The sequence below is a fragment of the Narcine bancroftii genome, chromosome 4, assembly GCF_036971445.1.
Source record: "Narcine bancroftii isolate sNarBan1 chromosome 4, sNarBan1.hap1, whole genome shotgun sequence".
NCBI lineage: Eukaryota > Metazoa > Chordata > Chondrichthyes > Torpediniformes > Narcinidae > Narcine > Narcine bancroftii.
Window position 1 is genome coordinate 233,920,865 of NC_091472.1, and position 27,465 is coordinate 233,948,329.

General features: G+C 42.5%; 1 protein-coding gene across 17 annotated transcripts in view; it reads left to right on the forward strand.

Annotated features, from left to right (window-relative positions):
• Window positions 1–27,465, forward strand: part of LOC138761720 (ras-associated and pleckstrin homology domains-containing protein 1-like) — a 285,406-nt gene that overhangs the window by 72,237 nt on the left and 185,704 nt on the right. For 9 of the 17 annotated variants that reach the window (XR_011356453.1, XR_011356454.1, XM_069934330.1 and 6 more), the window contains exon 2: window positions 12,891–13,036. The exons of 2 other annotated variants lie outside the window; for them this stretch is intronic. Coding sequence is in view for 8 of the 15 variants with exons in the window: in XM_069934330.1 (XP_069790431.1) it covers window positions 12,950–13,036 (87 nt within the window). In the remaining 7 variants the exon portion in view is untranslated. Of the gene's footprint in view, window positions 1–7,431; window positions 8,626–12,890; window positions 13,037–18,152; window positions 18,308–27,465 lie in introns of those variants that run through there. 6 more of the 17 variants (XM_069934336.1, XM_069934343.1, XM_069934338.1 and 3 more) reach the window with 5 other exon arrangements.

Genomic DNA, 27,465 nt, shown 5'->3' on the forward strand with positions numbered 1-27,465 from the left:
TTGAGTGCATCAGTTTGTGGAGCAGATTTTGTGTTTAGGTAAGAACAGATTTCTTATTTGATTAGAATTACAGAAATCTACTTGTGTAAAGTTGGTTAGACCCTATGAATTCTGAGTACATGCGACTATTGGCAAAGCTAACTTCAGGAATATAGGGTTTTGTGCTTGAAGCTTGTAAATTTAAAGAAGAGTTGCTTGTTCTCTTTCCAACATTTTTGAGTGTGTATATGTGTGTACACACACCTGTAAACAACCTATGAAAGAGACAAAAAAGTATATAAAACAAAAACTATTCTATCCCTTGTGAAGTTAAGATGAATCATATATGTTCCATTAATGCATGAAAAAAAGGACAACCAAACCATAAAATGGGATCCAATAATCTTATAAATTCTGAAAATAATTAAGGACCCCGTAAATTTAGAAAATTAAGGTTAATTACATTAGTAGAGCATCTAATTTTTTCCAGAGTCAAGCATGCCATCACATCAGATAACCATTGAGTATGTGTAGGAGGGACAGCATCCTTCCATTTCATAAGTATAGTTCTGCTGGCAATAAGAAAAGTGAGATGCTTGTTCTACAAGAAATTAGCCATTCAAAATATATAGAGGTTCAAATACCAGGGTGGTAAGGTTTAACAAGAAGGGAGTTAATCTATGGATGTTTTTAGTTCAGATTAGTAAAAAGAGGAGTATGTGCAATTAATTGCCGGAAAAGGTTCTTTAATCTTGATAAAAGAATTATTAATTCATGTTCTTGGATTTCAGCAATGTATTTCTGAAATGGCAGAACAGAAATGGGGTCACTAACTATCTGAACACTAGCAAATGTCCCAAAATGCTAACATTAGATTGAACTTTAAGTAATGAGGGCTGACTTTTCTTTTGGCAACTTGAGTCATTGTGAATGTAGTATGTATTAGAAATGTACAATGTTAAGAATAATGGTGCAATTCCTCAGGAGTTTGTAGAGGTTTGATATGACACCATAAACCCTGGCAATTTTCTACAGAGGTGTGGTGGAAAGTGTGGTGACTGACTGCACCATGGTTTGATATGGGAACACCAATACCCCTGAGCATAAAGCCCTCCAAAAGGTAGTGGACACAGCCCAAGACATCACAGGCAAAATTCTCCCCACAATTGTGTACATCTACAGGGAACGCTGCTGTTGGAGGGTAGCAGCAATCATCAAAGACCCACAAAACCCAGCACATGCTCTGTTTCTCGCTGCTGCCATCAGGAAAGAGGTATAGGTGCCACAAGTCTTGCACCACCAGGTTCAGGAACAGCTGGTACCTCTCACCCATTAGGTTCCTCGATGACAAACTCAACCAGAGACTCTTGTGCACTTTATTGATTTTCTTTTGTTCTTACCGTATTGCACAGTTTGTTTACATTTATTATCTGTTTACAGTTCTTTTATTTCCATGTTTATGTTGTGTACAGTTTATTTTTGCACTACCAATTAGTGGTAATTCTGCCATGCCCACAGGAAAAAGGAATCTCAGGGTAGTATGTCGTATATATTCTGACAATAAATCTGAAACTAATCTAACAATTACAAAAATAACAAAAGATATGAAAAATGATGGCATGTCATTTATGGCTTTTTTCTTTTCTGGGAAAAGAACAGTTGTGCAATCAGAAATGAGTATTCAGGATTTTATGGGGGAAATTATTGTTACCGACTAGTAAGGTCCCATGCAATGATTCGAATAGCTTTCAGTTGCTCTTTATCTCCCAGTAGCCAACTTCCACTCGCCAGAAAATGAGAAAAACAAAATTGAAAGCAGCCTTTGAGCAACAATGTCACGATACAGCAAAAAACATCGAATAAAAAACATAAAATACTGGAAATCCAAAGCATATCGGTATCTTTAGAGATGAAAGAATTAACATTTCACATTGTTGACCTCTCATTGTGATGCATGCTCTGACAAAGGAAAATGGTTTAAAATGTTTAAAAATGTCTTGATAATATTACCCTGCTGGTTAAGATTTTTAGAAAAATTCTTGATCCATTGTGCTCCATTTGTTATGGGGATATTTATTATAGATTAGCATCCAATGCAATGGGGAAATCTGAGTGAAAAATGATGTGAATTAATTTGAGCAGCTCTCATTTTTCTGCACCCTATTATGTACTTGCTACAGACCTATTGGATACACTGTTGTTTAGCAGTGGAGAACTTGCACTCGTTCCTCTGTGAACAGCAGATATTCCTTTTTAAAAATCTTTTTGCATATAATATCCTTTTTGAATTATCTGGTGGAGATGATACAGTTTAAAAGAATTCTGATTTCCTCTGCTTGAAATGCATCACAGTTATGCCATGTCATTTTTACAAGTAATGAATCAAATACTCAATGATCGCGTTTGATTTCATTTCTTCAGTTTGTCAGCTTTATTTTTTTTACTTTGATACCTAAAAATTGGATTACTGTGGTGAATTGTCTGTCTTCTCACCCCCACCCCTTCCCCTACCCTCTTCTCACCCCCACCCCTTCCCCTACTCTCTTCTCACCCCCACCCCTTCCCCTACCCTCTTCTCACCCCCACCCTTCCCCGACCCGTGTTTCCCTCACTGGCTCCATTCAGAAAGCAGAATAATGGTTAAAAGAACTGGCACTGCTTTGGGATCCTGTTAGGAAGCCAAATATTCTGTCATTTCCTATGAAACGAGAAGAAAAGAACCATGCGTTAGTGAGACCCACAGGAAGGGTGTGGTTAGTTTCTATTTTTGACTTTATTTTGAAACTGCCCTTTTCAATTGGTCTTCAGTCATCCTGTTGAGTTAGGAAACTTTCTCATCAAGTGGAAATGTGAGCCAGGTTGATTGGACAATGTGTCATTCATCCATTTCCACATTAACAATTATAGGTATGATGTGGTCCAGTCAAAATTAGACTTATTACTCAGTAGGCACAACCAAATTGGACAGTACCTATGATACAATATTTTCCTTAAAATTAAATGGGCTTGAAACTTCATAATGTAGGCTTGTAGCATTTGTATGTGAGTTTGTAAGTAGCATTGAAATGGTTTGCTATGTTTCATGTTAACAATAATTTGATTTCACATTCATTTTCATTGCAAACTGTATCTGAACACTCCTCCTGTTTCACCCCCCCCCCCCTTTCTTCTACTGGTGGTACTTACAAGGAGCACTTTTCAGCAACATTCTTTAAAAGGGTTATTTTTAGTAAACAGTAATGTTATTTGTCCATTTCCAATAACCTATTTAAGATGTTGAGTGTCACATTGCATGGTGAACTTATTGATGGTACCTGTATTTTGTCTTTAGGACTGCCTCTGCTATTTTTCAATCTTTTTATTGGTTTTCGAGAAAATAATAATATTAAATACATAGATACATATGATATAAAATTGAGGTAAAAGTAAATTAAAATTACAGATATTAAACAAAATACGTATGATTCATGTTGTTGAGAAAAGTGAAATAAAATCTATAACGAATATAATTTCTAATCCCAACCTATTAACTGGGTGATTACAATCAAAGCCAGGCATCAATTACTAAATTCAAAATATGAAGAAAATGAAAATATTTTTAATAAAGAGCAAAAATAATTGATCTAAAAATTTTGAAAATAACGGGGGGCGGGGAGAACACAAAGAATTTTTAAAACTTGTTTTAGTAGTTGAGCATCTAATTCTCTCTTGAGAGAGGGATGCTATCAAATCTAATAACTATTGTGTCTGTGTGGGAGGGACAACATCTTTCCACCACAGCAAAATGAGCCTTCTCGCAATCAGGGAAGCAAAAGCAACTACATGGGATTGAGATGGTGTCAAAATTAAGCCCATTGGTCTACTCATTCCAAAAAATAGCAATAAAAGGGCTTGGAGAGATATTTATATCAAGAATTAAAGATCGGGTAGTAAATACTTTCTAGTAGTTACAAAAGGAGGGACATAGCTAGAACATATGATATAAAGTACTGTGGTGACCCACTTACCAGCAAGCAAAATCCCAAAATGGCAGACGTGCTGAGGAAGATGCAGGAAATTGACCTTCATCTAACACAGGTTTTTATCTGGGCTGATGACATCACAGATGGCATCACTTCCATGTGACAGAAGCAGTGAGGTATATAAGCCCAGTATGCAAGCCTGCAGGTGTTGGTCTTAAACTAGACTCCACAGCGTGTACATAGACTTACCAGCGTATACATCAACTCAGCGTGTACAGTGATTCCACAAGGTGTACATTGACATCTTTTGTAGCTCAGTATAGAATACTTCACTACAGTTCCTTCATGAGTTGTACACATCACATTTAGAGGGTATATTGGAAGTAAAATTTAGCTAATTAAACTTTGGAATAGTGGGCTCAATGAACTACTTTAAATTATAATAAGGGATGTCCAGCATTCTTTTAATTATGTAGTTGAATGTGGTTAAATACTTGAGTTTAAAGATTCAATTATAACAGTTTCAATTACTGAGTTTATAGATGTAAAAAATATGTACCTATTCACTTTTTACATGAAAGACCTGTCTAGTAGCTTTCTGAAAACAAGTTTTAAGTTAAATTTTCCTTTGAAAGTCAAAATGATTTTCAATTCCTTTATCTTATTGAAACAAATCTGATGTAGATACCATGTCATGACTTTAATTTTTTTCATCAAACCCACTTTGGATTGATGTGCTTGATGTTACAGTCTTTTTTTGTTTTGTGCATGCAATTTAATTCAAATGTACCCTGAACATTGAGTGAGTAAAATGTAGTTGAAACAAAATTCACATATGTTAAACTCCTCAATACTCACATTTGAATATTGGAGCAAAACATTATGAAATTAGTACTTGTCACTTTTAACAAAACACAGCTGGAAGTTTATCAGTATTTCAAATATTTTTTGGCAATATGTCATCCACCAGTTTTGAGGTGGGGCCGGGAGTGCAAATGGTATCTCAGTAAACAGTCCAATGTGCATTAATGTGAAAGAAAAGGGTAGGTAAAGCCCAAGCTCCCTAAAGTACGTAGTTCCGTGAATGAAGTGTTGCAAATAGAGAGAGTGGTGAATCAGAATTTGTCATGAACAAACCATGAAATTCGGTGTTTTGTGGCAGCAGCATAGTGTAGACATTCTTATTATAACCAAACTGAGCAGAAGTCCTCTGCAAATCGCTCACCAAATGTGCTTTTGGTCTCAGAGGCCACATCAAAAGTAGTAACATTGTCCACACTGAGTTTTTTTTTTTGACTGAACAAGCCAGTGAGCTGCTTAACTTTTTCAACATTCTGGCATTTTGTAAATGTACGTCATGGTTGAAAAACCTGAAGGAAACTCTCTGTGGGAACCTGACTGAAGAGTCCGGATCCCAACCAACAATGTAGCACCTCGCAACGAATTATGATTGATATATACTCAATTGCTTTTCTTGATTTTAATTTGGATGATGATCAATTTTGAAAGGGGAGGGGTTGATTTTTTTTTGAGTTCCCTCCCTCTCAAAGATTCATTTATCAAAAAGCAACACAATCTGATGAATGTGGCACTTGGTAGATAGTGTACTTAAACCTCTGAATATCCACATACTTGGGAAATAAGATTATGAAGAATTAGAGCAACTTGTACTCAACTGAATAAACAGGAAACCCATAAGATAATGTTGTAAATATTATGAGTAATGCCTAAAATTAAGGAAGTGTCATTCTGGGAGGTCACAGACTCTGAAAATTCCTGTGTGCTTAGAAGCAGCAGATTACCATTCATGTCCTTGCCCTGTTGAGAGTAGGATTATTTCAATTAAATATCCTGTATTTAAACTTGTCATTAAACCAGTCTATTGCTATTGATGTTAATTTGACTCTGAAGCGAGCTTTTTTTCACAGTTGGTGAGATTGCTAACTTTCCTTCACATCATTGCCCAACTATTTTTGTACTTCAACTCGTATTTTGATGAATCCCCTGGGTGATTGTTCTGGTGTAAACCAAATCATCCTTTATCATGCTATTTGTCATGAGGCCTTTTCATAGTTGTCCTCCGCACGGAGGCTGGCTAAAAGCTGAATGAGAAGGTTTTTCTTACTTTTTCATGCAGGCCTAGAAAAGACTATGATGTCCCATTTCAGCTTGGAGGCAGCTGGAGGGTTGATGTGGCGTTCAAGAGGTGTGGCTACTGATGCCATGACTCCATGCATACCTGTCGAGCAATGGCCGACTTAGCGGTTCCAGCTGTCTGGGGGATTATGGGTAACGAAGTTGGCCATTACTCTGCAAATTATCAAATGGTCCAGAAACACCAAGTCTGTTCATCATGCAAGATATGCTGGCACCAGCAACAAGGAATTTAAGCTTTCGTGTGTGTGTCTGGTTATTGAAGCAGGTTGTCGAGAGGCTGTGCATGACACCTCCGGTATTTAGTCTGGGTCTGGCTGCTGGTGTTTGGCTGGGGGTTGGGGATGGGGCCATGCTGAGCAGTGGTGGTGGGGAAAATTGATTGGTGGGGAGTGCTGAGAAGTTTTGGCAGGGGTGGGAGGCTACTGAGCGGGACAGCACTGCTGCTCGGCTGCCTGTGACCAGCAGCAGTTCGGTGGAGGCTCCTGGGTTGTGAGCTGACAATGTCATCAGCCAACCCCTTTAGAGCTGCTCCAAATGGATGCCCATTCATAGATCCCTAGTAGGCCCTTTGCCTTGGCTTTGACACTAGGGTCAGGGAGGATCGCTGGAGGTGCATTGAATGCGGATGTGTCGTATTCTTGGAGATAAGTGGAGTGAGGAAGAGGTGGATAATATCTGCCTTTATACTCGCTCGTTTCTCTACCATGAAAAGGCCTATTGACTTACTTACATAAAGCATTACTGCTTGTGACCATATTCACATCTAAATTTCCTTTATTGATCACTGTCCTTGCTGAGCTATATTTGTTCTCAACTTTGAAATTCTCAGCCTGGTCTTAAAAGTCTTCCCATACCTCTGCATCCCTTTTGATCACTGTGTGCTCTTTAATTCTCTGAGATCAAGTTTAAACCCTAGTTTGTCAACCATTTATAAATTGCACTTGTAGTGCTGGACACAGCCAAGAAAGACTCAGCCACCACATTGAAAGTCGTTAATGACTCTTTTTATTCAAATTCAGAGCATGCCCTTTTAAGGGCAGCGTGAGCTCAGTCACCTCGTGCACTGAGATGTCATAATCACTGCCCCAGGTGCACGCTGGGCAGGAGACTTGAGGCAGGGAGAAATCCTGTCAGCACCATCTTCCCATGGCTGCCTTGCCACATGGTGTTACACGCAGGGCCGGTTCGCCATGAGAGAGTGCTCCACCACACAACCTTTTTGAGCCCGTGCCACACAAACCACTCTGCTACCATTTGCACCGAAGTGTTCACCGAGGGGTGGGCTAGGTCGTGGACTAAGCTGTAAACCCTCGACCTCCACTGTGGTGTGACTACCTGGCTCGGCGAGCTGGTGAAGACATCGCACAGCAGCGTGTCCGGGCTGTTGGCAACGGAATGTCTTGAAGCTCGAGGCCAGAGATGGTGGCCCGGAGAGCCTGCACCTCTGTGTCCAGCTTCTGGGCCTGTGCCAACTGTGTTTAGTCAAGGCTGGGGGCGAGAGCATTGATCGCTGGATGCTAGAGCGCATCTGCCATGACGTTGTCTTTGCCTGCCCTGTGCCGGATGTCAGTGGTGAACTCCGACACGTAGGAGAGGTGGCGTTGCTGGCGAGTCGACCATGGATCTTTGGCCATCGCGAGTTCCTGTGTGAGGAGCTTGTGATCCGTGAACTCCATGAAGGGCCTGCCCTCCAGAAAGTATCGAAAGGTACAGATACAGCGCCAGGAGCTCCTGGTCGAAAGCGCAGTACTTGAGCTCTGGTGGGCGCAGCTGTTTGCTAAAGAAGGCCAGCGGGCGCCACTGTTGAACCACTGCTCGAGTACATCTCCTACAGCCATGACTGAGGCGTCCATCGAGAGCGCCATGTGTGCCTCAGGGCATGGATGCACCAATAGGGTTGCGTTGCCGAGGGCCTCCTTTGTTGTGGCAAAAGCAGTCTCTGCCTCGTCCGACCAGGTCAGGACTTTCTCCTTAGCGGCGATCAACGCAAACTGTGGTCGCATGGTCCAGGGATGAACCGATGATAAAAATTCACCATCCCATGAACTCCTGCAGGCCCTTGAAGGTGGTTGGCTTGGGGAACCGCTGGACAGCCATGACCTTCTCTGACGCCGGGGCAGCACCTGCTGCTGAGATGGTGTGCCCCAGGAACTGCAGTGTCTTCTTGCCGAACTGGCACTTGGCCACGTTGGCCGTGAGGTCAAACTCCACCAGTTGGGCAAACAGTACGGAGGTGGGCCTTGTGCTCTTCGCTGTTGCGGCTGACGATAAGGATATCGTCCAGGTAGATAATCAAAAAGTCCAAGTCCCTAACCACTGCATCCATGAGGCGCTGAAAGTCTGGGCTGCGTTCTTGAGGCTGAAGAGCATATGCAGGAATTTAAAGAGGCCAAAGTGAGTGATGATCGCTATCTTGCCTATGTCCTCAGGGTGGACTGGGATCTAATGATACCCCCACACCAGATCGACCTTGGAGAAGACGCGTGCCATGGAGATTGGCCGAGAAGTCCTGAATGTGGGGAATCAGGTACCTGTTTGATGTGGTTGCGACGTTCAAATGCCAGTAATCACCACAGGGTCTCCTGTGGTGGATTTTGGGACCATGTGAAGTGGGGATGCCCAGGCGCTGTCCGAGCGATGGGAAAAATCCTCTAGCTTCTGGGGTGGAAGTCATCTGGGCTTGGCGTGCAGCAGAGGGCCCTGCGTGGAGATATGGTGGGATACCCTGTGCTGGGATAAGGTGCTGCTGAATTGTGGTTGTAAGATGGCAGGGAACTCATGGAGTACGCTTGAGTATTCATCCCTGAAAGTGGCAATGGCGGCAATCTCAGGCTTGCAGGTGTCTGGTCTCCAGGCGCAGTGAATGAAAGGTGCGAGCATTGACCAGCCTCTTGCCCTTCATGTCAACCAACAGTCCATGTGCCCTCAGGAAGTCGTCCCCCAACAACACAGTACCCACTGAGGCTAACATGAACTTCCAGCGGAATTTCTCTTTCCCGATCTGGATCTGCGCACTGGGGGTACCAAAAGTCTTGATGGTGGAACCCTTGGCTGCCCGCAGGATGGCACCACGAGGTCAGGTGCGTGTCTCGAGGACGGTGGGGGGCAGGACGCTTCGCTCCGCTCCTGTGTCCACCAGGAAATGTTGGCCGGTGGACTTGTCGGTAACATGAAGGAGGCTGTCCATGTGGCCAGCCGTCGCAGCCATCAACGGAGGCTGGCCAGGTCGTTTCCCCTGCTAGTTACACGGTTGTCGGCACATACGAGCTTGCGCTCCCCAGTGCTGATAGTAAAAGCACCAGGTGGAATGGTGCCCCTCCAGCTTGTGATTGGGGGAGTGTTGCGGCCAGCTGGCTCTTGGTTGTGCAACCTGATTGAGGGCTGTTTCATTTGACCTCTTGGTGTGCCAGAGGGTGACTGCTCGGCTGTGACTCGGCGTGGATCCATGAAGTCCTCAACCACCAGGAGTAGTTGGATGTCTCCGGGCATCTCCTCGAGGAAGATCTGACGGAATAGGAAACAAGATTTGTGATCCTCCGCGAGCACCAGCATTTCGTCCATTAGGGCCTATGGTATGGAATCCTCAAGCCCGTCGAGGTGCAGGAGCCTGGAGGGATCCTGCTGAAGGGAGAGCCTGAAAGTGCCAAGGAGCAGGTTCTTGAGGGCAGGATATTTACCCTCACCCGGTGGGTTGTGTATTAGATCGTCCACCCTGGTTGCCATTTCTTCATCCAGCACCCTCACGACGTGGTAGAACATTGTGGCGTCTGCTGAAATGTTTCTCAATTGAAACTGCCCTCCGCCTGCCCGAACCATGTACGTGGGCAATGTGTCCAGAAGGGGGGCAGTTTGATGGCAACGCCGTTGATCTCTGCCGGATCCATGTTCTTGAGACCAGAGAGGTGCCTGGGCTCAATGGGGTCACCATTGTAGTGCTGGACACAGCCAAGAAAGACTCAGCCACCACATTGAAAGTCGTTAATGACTTTTTATTCAAATTCAGCGCATGAGCTCAGTCACCTTGTGCATTGTGACATCATAATCGCTGCCCTAGGCACGGGCTGGGCAGGAGACTTGAGGCAGGGAGAAACCCTGACAGCGCCATCTTCCCATGGCTGCCCCGCCACGTGGCGTTACTCGCAGGGCGAGTTCGCCATGAGAGAGTGCGCTGCCACACACTCCTTTTTATAACCAAGTAGCACAGTTGGTGTAGCAGCTTGCACAATCCCTTTATAGCACCAGCAATTGGGAAAAGGGTTTGATTGCGTGCTGTCTGTAAGGAGTTTGTTCATTCTCCCCATGTCTGTGTGAGTTTTCCCCAGAGGTTCTTTTTTTTTCCCCAGGGGCTTTTCCCCCCCCCCCCCCCACCCACATAAAATTTCCTCTAGGACTACTACTTCTAATGTGTGTTGACCATAATCCCTTGTCCTATAATTGATTTTTTTTTAACTGATTGTTGATATTTATTTATGGTCCACAGTATTTGTTATTGTGTAGTTCACAACAGTAAAAATTCAGAAAGATTAGCGTATACAGAGCCATTGTCATACCCACACTCCTGTTCGGCTCCGAATCATGGGTCCTTTACTGGCATCACCTACGGCTCCTAGAACGCTTCTACCAGCGTTGTCTCCGCTCCATCCTCAACTCTCATTGGAGCGACTTAATTTCCAACATCAAAGGACTCTTGATGGTTGAGGCCGACAGCATCGAATACACACTGCTGAAGATCAAACTGCGTTGGGTAGGTCTCTTCTCCAGAATGGAGGACCATCGCCTTCCCAAGATCGTGTTATATGGCGAGCTCTCCACTGGCCACCGAGAAAGAGGTGCACCAAAGAAGAGGTACAAGGACTGCTTAAAGAAATCTCTTGGTGCCTGCCACATTGACCACCGCCAGTGGGCTGATATCGCCTGAAACCGTGCATCTTGGCGCCTCACAGTTCGGCAGGCAGCAACCTCCTTTGAAGAAGACCGCAGAGCCCACCTCACTGTCAAAAGACAAAGGAGGAAAAACCCAACACCCAACCCCAACCAACCAATTTTCCCTTGTAACCGCTGCAACTGTGTCTGCCTGTCCTGCATCGGACTTGTCAGCCACAAACAAGCCTGCAGCTGACGTGGACTTTACCCCTCCATAAATCTTCGTCCGTGAAGCCAAGCCAAAGAATTCAGAAGAAATTTTATGGCTGTAATGCACATTTGTGCATTGAGTTTATGAAAGGTGCCGTGTAAACATAAGCTTGTTTCTTTTTGTGTGGCTTTGATAACATTTCTGTAGCACTGATATTGTGTGATGTTTAAAAACTAAAAATGTTATTCTTCAAAGTTCTTATTCTTGCCTGGCAACTGAAAAGAATGAACATTTTATTTATTCAAAGTGACAGTCTTTCAAAATATTTTTGAACAGTGTCTTGATATTGTTAGGTGATTTCTAAATCATTTTGATGCAAACTTTGAGTGCAATACAAGAATTATCTGTACAAGTGCTATCATGAATTGGAAAGTAATTTTAAGATTGTCCTATGATACATTTTAGATGTCGCTGAAGTTTACTCAGAGTGAAGTACAGATACTTGGTATATTTCTTGAGCAGCAAGTACAGATCCTATTCCTTGAATTTTTTTTGCTCTAAAGAGGAAATGTAGAAAAAAATAGACTGACAAGTCCAAGTAGATGTTTACCACCAAAATACTAATAAAAAGAATTGAACCACTTACAACTGGCATTCAGTGACGTGCCTATCACAGGGATGATTACCGTTAACGTTGACCAATAACTCAACCAGGTGACACAAAGATTGGGGAAGTAGTGGACCATGGATGTCTTTCAAAGCTTGCAGAGGGATCTGGACCAGCTGGAAAAATAAGCTGCAAAATGGCAGGTAGAATTTAATGCGGACAAATGCAAAGTATTGTATTTTGGAAGGACAAACCAAGATAGGACAGAAACAGTAAATGGAAGGGCATTGTGGAGTGGGGTAGAACAAGGGGATCTAGGGATACAGAGACATAAGTGGTACCACAGGTAGATAGAGGGTAAAGAGAGCCTTTGGCACATTGCCTTCATAAATCAAAGTATTGAGTGTAGGAGTTAGGAAGTTATATAAGATTATTGGTGAAGCCAAATTTGGAGTATTGTGTGCAGTTTTGATCACCTAACTACAGGAAGGATATCAATAAGATTGAAAGAGTGCAGAGGAGATTTAAAAGGATGTTGCCAGGGCTTGAGGAACTGAATTTCAGGGAAAGGTTAAACAAGTTAGGACTTTATTCCCTGGATCATATAAAAATGAGGGGAGATTTGACAGCTATGCAAAATCACAATGAACATCGATGGAGTAAATACAAGCAGGCTTTTTCCACTGAAGTTAGGTGAAATAAAAGCTAGAAGACGTGGGTTAAGGGTGAAAGGGCAAACGTTTATAGGGAATGTTCGGGGTATCTTGTTCATTCAAGAGAGTGGTGGTAGTGTGGAATGATCAGCCATCTGAATCATTAAATGCAAGCTCAATTTTAACATTTAAGAAAAACTTTGGTCAGGTACATGGATGTGAGGATTAGGGAGGGATATGGTCTGGATGCTGGGACGTGATGAATTAAAGATTAGATTGGATAGATGGTACTGTTTTACTTGGAGTGAAGAACACTGAGGGGTGACCTGATGCAGGCATATAAAATCATGAGGGATATGGATAAAGTCTTGAACTGGAGAGCATACAGTACTATGGGATGTCATATGGTTGATTGCTGCTACCCGTGTTGTCTGATGTTGTCTCCATGCTAATGACAGGTCCAAAGGAATGACAAAAGTCAATACAGTTTGGTGACAGCAGCATCGCAGGAGTTGTCATGCCGGTCGGTGCTGGGTACAGCAGTCAGCCGTTTCAGGATCCGACTCACAATTTTTCCTCTGGGTTTACTCCCAAAGCCTTTCAAGTAAGTGGGTACAACCACTTTTACAGAAGGATAATTGAAAATGTCTTGTTCGACTGAATCATGGTGTGCTATGGTAGATGCAAAGCAGTAGATTGGAAGTCAATACATAGCATCATCAAAATGGCTGAAAAGGTCACTGTGATTTCCCTTTTCTCTGGCAATATTCACCAGGAGAGCTACTTGAATAGAGCTCAAAGAATTATCGAGGATGCCCTGATCTGACCAGAGGATTTCAGAATTCACAGACTGGACAGGAACTCGGATTCTGGTGAAGAAAGAGGAGGCGGTGTGTGCTTTTTAGTTAATACTGGCTGATGGGTGGATGTTGGGGTTATGTTGACCTCCTTCACTGCCTGAGAGGAAATAACGATCAAATGCAGACTCTTCTATCTACCCTGGGAGTACTCATTAATGATTCTCACTAATGTTTTAGTCCCTCCCAATGCCGATTACAAACAGGCACTTGCGGATCTGCATGATGTTGCCATAATGCAAGAGATGACTCACTCCAGTGCACTGTAAATCATAGTTGGTGACTTTAACAAGGCCTATCTCAAGAAAACCCTGTCCAATTATCACCTGCATGTAACCTGCTGTACCAGAGGTCCCAGCACATTTGATGTCTGCAACACTAAAATTTAGGTGGCACAGTTAATGCAATGCTGCGACAGCACAAGTGATCTGGGCTCGAATCTGGTGTGTCTATAAGGAGTTTATACATTCTCTCTGTGTGGATTTCCTCAGGGTGTTCCACTTTCCTCCCACAGCAGATGCCATCTCACTGTCTCAACCCAAAGCCCTGCAACATCTAGATAGCAAAGATGGATATATCAGGGTGCTCTTTGTTGACATAATCTCCTCAGCATACTTCCAGACTTGAGCCTCTATACATCATAGATGGATTCTGGATTTTCTCCCCTCCAGCTCCCAATTAATGCGGATCGGCAAGAACATCTCCTCCACAATCTCCATCAGCCCTGGAGCACCACAGAGCTGCTGTACTGGCTTTACATCTACGATTCTGTAGCTCAGTATAACAGCAACACTATTTACAAATTTACTGATGATACCACAGAAGTTGATGGTATAAAAAGGAACGATTAAATCAACATACAGGAGGGAGATTGAGAATTTGGCTGAATGGTGAACTAACAACAGTCTCTAACACAAGGTCACCAAAACCAAGAAGCTAATTGTAGACTTTAGGAAGGATCATTGGGGGATCAGAGGTGGATAGGGTTAGCAAATTTAAATTACTGAGAATCACTATCCTGGAGGACCTTTCCTTGACCCAATGTATTAATGTTGTCGTGAAGAAAGCACAACAGTGCCTCTACTTCAGGAGTTTGGAGAGATTTGGTATAACGTCGGAAACCTTGGCAAGCTTCTACAGATCTGATTTGAACTGGGATGGCAAGTCAATAAGTCGATGACATCCCTCATTTTTGGAACATTTTTCCAGTGTCGAGCCTGGGCAGCTGACCTGCAACAAAGGAACATAACCAGCAATGTCAGAATTAGAATTTATTTTCATGAACAAGTCATGAAATTTGGTGTTTTCCAGCAGCATCACAGTTGTACCATCTTTCTACATCATTGTAAGGAAATAAAATAATAATAATAGTGCATGAGAAGTAGACAGTGTCTTTGGGTTAATAAAAGTATTGATCATTCAAGAATCCGATTGCAGCGGGGAAGGAACTGTCTTTGTGCCATTGAGCGCTCACCTTTAGATTCCTGTACCTTAGTCCTGATGGTAGTAAATTGAAGAGGGCATGGCCTGAGTGGTGGGGGTCTTTGAGGATAGAGGCTTTTTTAAAGCCCCTCGTGTAGATGTCCTCAATGGAGTGAAGTCTGGTGCTGTGATATTGCAGGCTAGATTAACAACCCTCAAGTTTATTCATGCCCTGAGAGTTGGTGCCTCCATACCAAGCTGTGATGCAATCAGTCAGAATACTCTCCACAGCACACTTGTAGAAGTTTACAAGAGTCGCTGGCGATATGCCAAATCTTCTCCGACACCTAACAGTATAACTGCTGGCGAGCTTTCTTTGTGATTGTATCAAAGTGGAGACTCCAGGACAGGTCCTCGGAGATGTTGACACCCAGAAATTTGAAGTTCTTGACTCTCTCGACTACTGAGCCCTCAATGAGGTCTGGGTTGTGTTCTCCCGACTTCCTCCTGAAGTCCACAATCATCTTCTTGGTTTTGCTGACATTGAATGCAAGGTTGTTATCATTGTATCATTCAACGAGCTGATCTATCTCTCTCCTTTTCACTTCCTCATTGCAGTTTGTGATTCTGCCAACAACTATGGTATTGTCAACAAACTTGTAGTTGACATTGGAATTGTGCTTGGCCACACATTCATGGGTGTATAACGAGTCGAGCAGGGGCTGAGCATGCATCTTTGGGGTGCACCTGTGTTTATAATCAGTGAGGAGGAGATGTTGTTTCCAATTTGTACTGACTGTGGTCTTCTGATGAGAAAGTCAAGGATCCAGTAGCAAAGTGGGGCATAGAGGCCTAGAGTTTGTCACTTCTCGGCCAGCACTGAGGAAATAATGGTACTGAAGGCTGAACTGTAGTCGATGAAGAGCAACCATACGTATAAATTATTGTTTTCAAGGTGGTCCAGAGCTGCGTGGAGGGCCAGTGATATTGCTTCTGCTGTGGAACAATTGTGATGATAGGTGAACTGCAATAGGTCAAGATCTTTGCTTAGGTATGTGTTAATTCTGGCCATGACCAGCCTCTCAAAGTATTTCATCACAGTAGAAGTTAGTGCTACTGGGTGGTAGTCGTTGAGGGAGCTCACACTGCTCTTCTTGGGTACTGGGATGATTGATGCCCCTTTGAGGCATCTAACTGTTGTAACGAGAGGTTGAAAATGTCTATGAACACATCAGCTAGTTGGTTGGTGCAGATTTTCAGTACCCTGCCAAGTACACCATCCAGGCCTGTTGCCTTGTAAGAGTTCACCCTCTTGAATGATGTTCTGATGTCACCTCAGAGACAAATACCGCAGGGTCCTCAGCTTTTTCAGGGATTCTGGTAGGCACCATTTTGTTTTTCTTTTCAAAGCAGGCATAGAAGGTGTTCAGTTCATTGGGCAGTGAAGCATCACAGCTGTGGATAGCATTCACATTTGCTTTGTAGGCTCTAATGTGTTACACTCCCTGCCATAGCTGGCGTGTATCTCTAGCCTCCTTTAGAATTGCTACTTCGCTTCAGAGATGCCTTTAGCAGGTCATACCTTGACTTCTTGTAAAGATTTTGTTCCCTGGCCTTAAATGCCCTTTTTCTCTCCCTCAGCAGGCTACGGATTCTCTGATTCATCCAGGGCTTCTGGTTGTGGTATGAATGCGTGGGCACACACTCATCCACACAGGTCTTGATGAAGTCGGTGATACCTGTTGCATATTCATTCAAGTCTATCGATGAGTTCTTGAATATGTTCCAGTCCACTAATTCAAAGCAGTCCCGCAGACACTCCTCCACCTCCCTCGACCATACGTTCGCCATCTTCACCACTGGTGCTGTGGTCTTCAGCTTCTGCTTATACACTGGGAGTAGGAGTACAGCCAGGTGGTCAGACTTGCTGGTGTGGTTGTGGTATGGCTCGATTACGCATTCTTCATGGTGGTGTAGCAATGTTGAGTGTGCTGCTTCCCCTGGTCTCATGTGATGTGTTGGTGGTAGTTTGTCAGAGACTTCTTCAGGTTGGCCTGATTGAAGTCTCCTACAATGATCAGAAAGGCATCAGGATGTGCTGTATCTTGGCTGTTTATCACAGTGCTCAGTCCCTCCAGTGCCCACCTGATGTTAGCCAGGGGTGGAATGTACACTGTGACCAGGATGATGGCAGGTAGAATGAGCAGCACTTGATTGCCAGATATTCCAGGTCGGGGGGAGCAGGACTGGGACATGACCATCACATCTGTGTAACATGATAAATTGATGATGACACAAATGCCGCCTCCCCTGGTTTTTCTAGATACCTGATTGGTCAACACAATGGAGGGTGTAGCCCTTGGGCTGCAGCTCCGTGTTTGGAATGTCTGCGTCTAGCCAAGTCTCTGTGAATCTCATCAGGCAGCATTCCCTGATGACTCTCTGATTTTGTAGTCTGGCTTGGAGTTCATCCAGTTTGTTCTCTAAGGACTGTACTTTGGCCAGTAGGAAGTGGAAGCCTCTGATCCCTGACCTGTAGCCACCACCCCCCCTCCCCCACTGCACCCACATGGTCAGATCTTCTTTACCTGGCCTGTGGGTCCGCTTTTGATAGTTGTATTGTCTGAGCCCTGTCCCTTTAAATCCTTCTTGATGTTTGGCTGGCCTGATTGCTGGTGTTTTGAAACTCCATTGGTATTGTAATGGTAACTATGTGAACAGTTTAAAGCAGGGGTGTCAAACTCAAATTCATGGAGGGCCAAAATTAAAAACTTGGACTAAGTCGAGGGCCGAACTAAATATTTATTGAAAATTTTCAACAACATCTGCATGTTTTCTCTTCTTTCAACATATGTAATGTTAAACTTTAGGATATAACTTTAGGAGGATAATGTTACAGATCAGGAGTAGGTAGCTCAAGTTCACCCTTTGCTTGACCTGAGGGAAACATATTTGGTCCCTGTGGAGATGTAGTCTGCATTCACAGGCTGTGTCCATTTTGGCCTGCATCAGGACTCAGCATTTCCTGCTCACTCCTCAGGCTCTAGGCCTCTATTCACCCTCGACCCACCATCCCTCTACCTGACCAGTCCTTTACCCAACCTCTACTCACCCCTCACTCCACTCGCTCTGCCTCTACCCATCCCATCCTATACACGCCCCTCTACTGCCTCTCCCCTCAACCTGTTCCTCCCTCTACCCGTCTCTCACCCTCTAATCACCCCTCCCCTACTCGCCCTGCCCCTCCCCTTTTACCTCTTCCCTATCCACCCCTCCTTCTACCCATCCCTCCCTCTAACTGCCCCTCACACCACCATAACTTCCCCTGCCCATTACTTCTCACCTACACCCTCTGCCCACCCCTGCTTACCCACCCACTCAGGCCCAGCGTGCTGCCGATCAGCCTTTGTGGACAGCCACCATCTCTCTCTTCACGTGCAGGGCCGAACCAGCCATCCCTGGGGTCCGTGCGGGTGCAAGCGCTGAAGGCCGTGGCGACCGGGAGAAGTGCGCTCGTGCTGTGGAAGGGCCGTCCAGTGCCAGTTGCGCCGACAGGAAATCACAGGCGCTCGCCCATCCGCCGCACCACTCGACAGGTGGGAGAAGTGACTGGTTGTGCGGGGAGCCTTCCAACTGGCTTGCCGGCTGATGTCATCGACAGACTTCTCGTGTTACAATTTCTCGTGTTACAATGGGGAAGGATGTGCAATGAAGGGGGAGGATGGTGGGAGTGACATTACCAAAAAACAGCATCGGCTCTCGCTGCAGGGCGGGCCACCTCTAATACATTTTTGAAATGATCTTGCGGGCCAAATATAATTATATCGCGGGCCAAATTTGGCCCACGGGCCAGAGTTTGACATGTGTGGTTTAAAGCTTCCAAATTGTCTGTGTAAGTTTAAAGCTCCCCCAGTGTTGCAGTGTGTTAAGGTATACTTGTGGAGATATTAAAAAAATTCTATCTTGGCATTAGGTATACAGAGACTTTGCAGAGTCTCTTAAACTGTTTATTCCCCTCTACTATTTTCATTGCAATTATACTATGGATTCTAAGTTGAAGTTGACCAGCAATATCTTGACATGTTAAGACTACTGCTATCCCCTTATACATAAGCGACCTATTGCAAAGAAGGTAAAGCAATGTTTATTATGTAATGCCAGATTTCTTTCAATGTAGATTAATGTTAGGTTCATTGTGTTATCAGAGCTTGGTATCATGTTATTATCACCTGGAACTTGGACAAAAAAATTAGAAGTGACTTGTTTAACCTTAACCTTGAGTCAAGGAATTTTTTCACGAAGCTAATTGGACCAATGTGAGCATTCCTGCTATGACCAGGCTTGACAATGTGTAATAAAGAATGAAATAATTTTGGTGATAAGAGTGGATTTAATGATTACCATTTTGAATTAAAAGGGGTGTTTTGCCCCAGCTAATATTTAAAATGTATAAATGCAGTCATTAGGAAAATATGTAATGTAAAAGCAGATTTTTTTTGAGGGGCCTTTCATATAAATTGGAATGAACAGAAAGATTGAAAGATAGGAAATATCTTAACATTTTTGAATATAGAACATTATAGCTTAGTACAAACCCTTCAGCACATCTGTGATGTTGTACCGACCTATGAAAATCGTTTCCATAACAATCGAATTCTCCCCTGCCTCACACCCACAACCCTCTATTTTTCTTGCATCCATATGCCTATTTTTCAGCATGTCCCTATTATACCAGCCTCCACTACCAATCCTGGCAATGCATTCCACGCATCCAACAATTTTTTTTAAAAAAAACCTCTGACATCTCCCTTAAAGTTTCCTCTACTCACCTTAAATTGATCTCTGGTACACTCTATGGCATGAAGCCAACAACAGGTTGGCAATATTAGATGTTGGAGAGTTCTATTCAGTTAACCACTTAACTGTGCATGAACATTTATTTAAAGTAATCATAATATTGAATTCAATTTTATTGGCAAAGGGCAGAAATATGGAATAACTACAAAGATGAAGGATTGAATCAAAACTGAGAAAAGGACAGGGATGGGCTATATCTAAAATGATAGAAGATAATAAAAGAATTTGAATTGAGTAAGAATCTTCCCCTTGGCATTTTGAATGAGTTGAGCAAAAGAAGGGATATCCACTAAAGAGGAAAAGTTCAATGTAACTTTAGAAAAACTGACTGGGAAGAGGTGCAAAAAAAATATATGAAAGAGAACTTTTGGGGAAAAAAACATTTTTGTGGCTGTATTAGAAAAGTAGAACTACATACAAACTACTAACTCTCAGCAAGGTCAGAATTTTAGAACTTTCTGAAGGGCCAGAGAGGAGTGGGGACAATGCTCAAAATTAGGTTTCCTAATTTTGGGAACAGCTCAACAGAATGATTATTTATCCTTTGTCCCAGTGGAGTATAATACACAATTTTTTTTTAACTTCCATGCGTTGGTCACTTAATTGGATTTTTGTACAGATATGAAATTGAATATTCATGAGCTGTTGTCACATACAGAGCTGTTTTAACAAAGTCAGAAGTAATGCTCAGAAGGCAAACCAAATTGCAATGCCTACAGTTAAGAATTTTAAAAACTTGGTACTTAGCATTTGCTTGTTATAATTTTTACATTGGAAACTATGTTAGCTGGATTATATGAGGAATATTTAGGTGAACAGGTGTGGTGCTCATTTAACTTCACGAGATCTGTCCCTTCTGTGATGTAGCATTGGCATGTGACAGATTATAATTAAAACTCGAAAGCAATCTTTCTTGCCATTTTCTGTTGAGTTAACTCCACTTACTTCAAATTCAAGAAGCTCTTGCTGTTGTGAAAAACCACATTTGAAAATCTTCCCACAGAGAGTTGTTTTGTAATTTTTTACTCTGTGAGGGCTGGAAACTTCAAACCAATTTCCTGAAAGGGGTATTTATTTTTTTATGAACTATGACTTCATCTTGTTTTATGTAATAGATTATGAGGCACCATTTCCATCAATACTCCAAAGTTATTTGTGCAAACTAAATTTAATTCACAAGTCTGTTTAGTGGTAGTTTTGATAATTCTTCACTTGGTCTCCACTTATTCAATTTTCCCTTCAATTTTCTTCATTAATATTCTTTCTCATGAAATTAGAATTTGGGACAGGAGAAGCATTTATTAACAAGGTGATGTGATGCTGTAGTTTTCTGCTAATGTAGTTAAATCAGTGTACACAGTCATTTCAGAGTTGTGAGTTATGAGTCAAGAACATTGATTTGAAAAATAGTTTTGTTCAGGCCAGAGTTTAATAAAAATGGAGGTGTTTGCATCATGACATGCTGCAGGCACCCACTCCTCCTCTTCCTCTCCTTCAGCTTTTGGCATATTAGGTAGTTTTGTAATAACAACCTGGCAACTTCAGTGTCTTTTCAAGGGCACTTGTAAATCTTAACTACTTTTATTTAACAAAAAGACTAAATTAAATCTGTATCACTGTGGTTCAACTTGTGTTCTCCTTTGCACAATGTAGTGACTCTCCTTTAGTGAACTGGCAGTTCTTTATTTTCCACAGTTTGCACAAGGCTATCCTTCCCATGGTTCTAATGTCCTCTGTAACGTGGATCCAGGCTGTTGCTTTAAGGTGGATTGTGAAGATGCTAAGCAACTAGATCCTATGGGAAGTATTCTATTATGTTAGTTTATTTGGAAGAAGAGGCAGCTGGAGATGCAGCTTCTGAGGCAGCCTTCACTGTACTTGTCTTGGAGCATGGAGTTTAATGTTCCTTTTCGTGTACATTGTCAAATTTTGCTTGCCATAAAGGCACAAAAACAGGTGCTACCCCCAATAAGAACAAGAGAGTCTCTTCAGAGATACTTCCTGAGCTCCTACAACCTCTGCACCCCCTCGGCCTCCCAGCCATTCCGCATAGAACCCAAGCTCCTGGTTCTGAACCTCCATTACAATCAGGAAGCTGATCATACCTGGGCTTTTTATGTACTCGTACTTCCATTTTTTTAACGTGTGAATTGTAAGCCTCTCGGGGAAATTAAAGCGCAAGATTTAATATTTAATTAAGAGATACAGCATGATAACAAACCCTTCTGGCTCACGAGCTTGTGCTGCCAATTAACGTACTAACTCCATACGTCTTTGGAATGTGGGAGGACACTGGAGCACCCAGCAGAACCCCTGTGGACATGGGACTCCTTACAGACTGGCTATTTGCAGTAGCATTGAGCTAACTGCGACACTAACCATTGCCATCTTTAAATGCCCTGCAATGCATCTATTATTTGTTTGCCTGGTTATTTTAAATTCTAAATCATTTTGAAATTGGATTTATTGTATTATTATTTTTCTGACTACATTGATTTTGTTATCTATCATGTCAACAGTGTCTTCAAAAAAGCTCTCACAAGTTAATGTTATCTTTCAATATATTTTTCCTGATTAGGCTGACTCATTTGAGTATTTCATACCAAGGGCCATTAATGCTCTTCAGCACCTTCCATCAGTAATAATTCTTCCACATCAACACATGCCTGTGTTCTAGCAGGAATCTTTACTGCCAGAGTTGTTGGCGGAACTGCTGCTACTGCGGACCCGGGGAGAGTGAGGAATGGAGACACAGAACTCCTCTGCAGGATCCAACTGCCCAGTTCTCATGCCGACAGCCCTGTGCGGGCTTTAAACTGCCTGTTAAAAAAGCCAGTGGTGTTTTATACAAAATCCTGCAACGGCAGGAGCAGTAGACTGGCACAGGGTACCAGTAACAGGAAGAACAGTCCCATTAAGAAGGAGAAGCAGAAGAGACAGCCGCAGGGACAGTGACCAAGGTAGCGGATCAGTGAGGGGCTCTGCAGCTGAAGGACACACACATGTGGCAAGCTGTGTGTGCTTAAAAATTACTGTCAGCATGTGGATTCTTACTGTCTCTGCAACTTATGAGTTCCATGACCTGTAGCACATCATTATACTGTCTGCTTTCAAATATGTATTTGGAAGCTAAGGTCGGAACTTGCACTCCATTTACAACTCTATATTTAAGTAAACACACAAAAATGCTGGAGGAGAATCGGATACTCTGAGACGATGACCTTTTGAGAAAAAGGAATTATAAGTGTTGGATGCTGATCAATGGTGCTTTGCAAAGTTGGTGGATTCTGAGTGAAAGATGTGTTCATAGTGGCAAGTGCAAGTCTTTCCACTAACATAAAAATTAAGAACAGTCAAAAATTGCATTATATAACCAGGATTGATCAGGATAAATCCTGTAAATTCACTTTTCTTTCTGCATAAGAACTCAATTTGGTATGTTTCTGGATGATTGCATAATCTTCACTTCCATTCCTCGTACCTCAGCAAATGAAGCTGTTCATATCTGCAAGTAGCATAACCCATATACTTTTCAAGCATGGGCTGCTAAGTAACAGCACTTGTGCAACTGAAAGGTCAGGCAATGAACATCAGTGTGAGAGTCTTTTCATAGAACCTTCCAACATTTGATAGCATCACCATCACTGATTTCCTCCCCCCCCCACCTTCCAATCATACTGAGGACCAGAATTTAAACGAGCAGTCACTTAACTATTGTGCTAATAAGATCAAGTCTTTCCTGTGGTGAATGATTCATTCTTGCACCCAAAAAGTTTTCCACAATTTATAAGCCACAAATCAGATATGTGATGGAATCCTTTCTGCTTACTGGTATGAATGCAGTTCTAATAACTTACAAGGAGCTACGATCCTAAATGTTTATTCCTTCAGTACAAGGACGTAATTGCTTCACTGTGTACCATTTGCAAAATGTACTGCAGTTACTCATCTGTGCTATTTAAAACAACTCTCCCAATCCCACAATCTTTACTATTAAGATGGATGTGGGCAACTGGCACATGTGGCATCACCAACTACATGTTCACCATCCTGACTTTGAAATGTTTTGCTATTCCTTCCTGGCATTGTGAAAATATCTTTATCAGAAGGACTTTTGCAGCTCCAGAAGGTTGCTCACTACATGCATCTCAGGAAATTCAGGATGATCATTTGAGTTGATTTAATTTGGAGAAAGAGCATGGCAACAGGGCTTTCTGGTCCATGAGCCCACACTGCTCAAAAACATCCACGTTACCTTTTAATCGATACATCTTTGGAACGTGGGAGGAAACTGGAGCAGACAAAGGAAACCCACACAGATATGAGGAGAATGTACTCTCTCCTTAGAGACTGGATCGGATTGAAACCTGAGTCACTGGTGCTGTAATAGTGTTGTGTTTACCGCTACATTCACTATGTTACCCTAATGTTAACCTTGCTCACAAGGTCCATGTCCTGAAAAATTGCACCAGCAACGTGAATTTGAATGCAGCGTGTCTTCCCATGTCTATGTTGGTTTTCCCCTGATGCTCCGGTTTCATCCCACCCTTGGAAAAGTACGTGGATTGTAGGTTGATTGGTGTATTTGAGCAGCATGGGGTCATGGGCCGGAAAGGCCTAATACCTCACTGTACATTTAATTTAATTTAACATCATTTATATGGCAGAGGCAAGTGAAATGCCATTATAATTGTACCATGGAAAATAACTTCTTCAAAACTTGCTCAGCAGAACTGCTGGAGATCATTAACATGTGAACTTGGTTTTTATCTTTGTAACTTTTATTTATTTGCACCAATTTAGTGAACAGTCTGCTCCAAGACATCAAATACTGCTGCACACTGGGTGAGAATTCCATCTTGTGACAATTCTCTTACAGCAGTAATCTGAGGTTTGAGTCAGGAAAACTGACGGCACTGGTGAATAAAAAGAGCATTGCCTGATAGTCACTGACCATGTGCATTGAGAGTTTGCCAAGTTGGTGGATTTATTGCCAGCTTTTGAAGATCCATAAAACTATTTCTGAATACTTGTACTGTTGTTGTTTTCTTTAAAATTTTGTAACCAGAACACATCTTGGTTGTTTGTTGCACATCCTGCAACTTTGTTTTCACTCGTGCATTCCATGCCAACCATCTTAATGTGGAAAAAGCTGCCCCTTGGGTTCCTTTTAGATCTATCTCTAACACTTTAAATTTCTGACCTCTTGTCTTAGACTTCCATATGCTGAGGAAATGACTGTGACCATTCACATTTATTCTATTTGCAATTTAAAAAAATATATATATACGTGCTTCAAGAAAGTTGTCCCACTGCAAAAATTGTCCTTTTCTGCTTTTTCTAATTCAAGCCCTTCCCAGTAACATACTCTTTAATCTTTTGCACCCTTTCCTTCAATGAATATAGCAATGCAATCAGAATTGCATGTATTTTTCCAAATAAGGCCTTAACAACATCTTGTACAGCTAACATGACAACTCAAGCTGTGTGTTTGGTCCCCTGCTCGATTTCTTGTATATCAATGACTGCGTAGCCAAGCCAGCTCCAACTTGATCTATAAATCTATTGATAACCCCACTCTTGTTGATTAAATAGTTGGAAATTATGAATCAGATGACAGGATGGAGATCGAGAACCTGGTTAGGTGGTGCCAGAAAAACAATGTTACTCTCAATGTCACCAAGAAGTGTATTGTTAATTTTAGGAATGAGAGACTGAGAGGCCACTCATCCATCTGTATTGATAGGAAGGAGGTGGAGAGTCAGAACCTTCAAATTCCTGGGAGTCCATAGTTCTGAAGACCTTTTTGCAGTCAGCACATCGAGGCACACCAACACTTCTACTTTCTAAGGAGATTTGGCATGTCGTTGACACTCTATCAAACATGTACAGATGTACTGTGAAAAGTATACTGGCTAGTTGCATCACAGCCTGGCTTGGGAATGCGATTGCACAGGAATACAGAAGGGGACATGCTGTCTCAAAAAGGCAGCCAATAACTTAAAGGACCTCTACCACACTTGACACAAACCTTTCTCTCTGCTACCTTCAGACAGAAGGTACAGAAGTGTGAAAAACAGCACCTCTAAGTTGATGAATAGTTTTTTTCCAACAACTATTAGACTCTTGAACCTCCCCTTGGTACACTCATCAGAGATTGATCTGAGATCACAAAAGGAATGCACTATTGCAAGTCACTTTTTTTGTACGATTGCTGTGAATATACTGCATGTTAAAAGAATTTATTGATATTTTCATTAGTTTACTATTATAGTTTGGCTGCAGCAAGAAAGAATGTGCACATGTACATTGTATGGCATCAGCAAACTGCTTGTGTCCTGACCAATGAAGGCTCACATGCCAAGTGCTGCCTTCACCATCCTGTCTGTGTTGCCACTTTCAGGAATCTGTACTTGTAGCCCAAGGTCTTCCAGTTCTACAATACTCCCAGGGCTCTATCATTTAGTATACCTTCAAAATGACATGCCAAAATGCAATATCTTGCATTAGCCTCCATCTGCCATCTCTCAGCCCACTGGCTCAGTTGACCAAGATATAGTTGTAATTTTAGATAGCCTTCCTCATGAATATTTATGTATCTTTCCTTTTATATTAATTATTTATTTTTCTGTCTTGGCATATTGTGGTAATTTGAATTATTGATGATTGTGCAGCTTACATGCCCTTGTGGCTGCTGAAAGCAAGAATTTTGATGCATCTGTACAAACATATGACAATAATCTCTCATTATCCACTATACCAACAAAGTTAGGCATCATCTGAAACCTAACATTTTATCTGTAGCAACTGTTTTGCAGTGCAAAATGAAGAACGAAAAAATGATCAGACATAGTGTTACGAGCCCAGAGGACCCCAAAGCCCAGCCTCAATAGATATTCACCAAGACAAATGGTTACTTAAACAAAAGTTGCTTTAAATGATCTTTAAACAAGAAATCAGAATCACACTTTAACTTAACTAACCTAACTTAACCCCCTTCTAATTCTAAGCGCACATATATGTAATGTGTGTGTAAGTTCAGGAAAGTTCTTTGGTTCAAAGTCCAATCTCACTTCTCATTCCTCGTTCACTGGTTGCAGGCAATTCTTATACTGTGCACAGAATTTAACATTTATAAAGTTCACTGACCTTGGTGCTTGAAAGGTAAATGGTTACCGCTCAGGAAGGTTCTTGTCAGTTTTCAGAGCGAGATTTGTTGTTCCAGGACATCCACAACTGATGTACTTCCATCAGCCACTTCAGTGTCTTGCTGATGAAGCTTGCCCCTTCAGGGTTCTCCAGATGATAACCTCTTTCTTTCAGGTCACCACAGAGTTCCTTTTTGTTTCACTTTTACCAAGTGAAACATTAGACAGCCAGTTCTCTTCTCTTGCATGAACCACAAGGGCTTTGACTGGGCTGTCTTGTCCTGTTCCAGTCCCAGCTACTGTTGCTAATTGTAACACTGGAAGTTCTTCTCTCCTCTTTCCCCCCCCCACCCCGAGAAAGCCTGTTTGACTCTCTCTGCTTGCAAATCCACATGACCCTTTTAGAACAGGTCCCTGAGGGCGGGCCATCAGTTCAGCCTTCATGTGCCTATGGAATCGCTCCACCAGGCCATTCTACTGTGGGTGATAGGCTGTGTGTGGTTGAGCTGCATTCCTAGGAATTGTGACAAAATGTCCCAGAGTGTGGAGGTAAACTTAGGGCCTGTGTCGGAGGTGACTTGTGTGGGTAGGCAGAACTGAGATACCCGGGCTGAAATAAAAGCTCTAGTGTGTGACTCAGTCGATGACTCCGTCATAGGAATTACCTCTGGCCACCTAGTGAATCTGTCGATGACCGTTAACAAGTACCTAGACCCTTGTGACACCGGAAGCGAGTTGATAATGTTGAC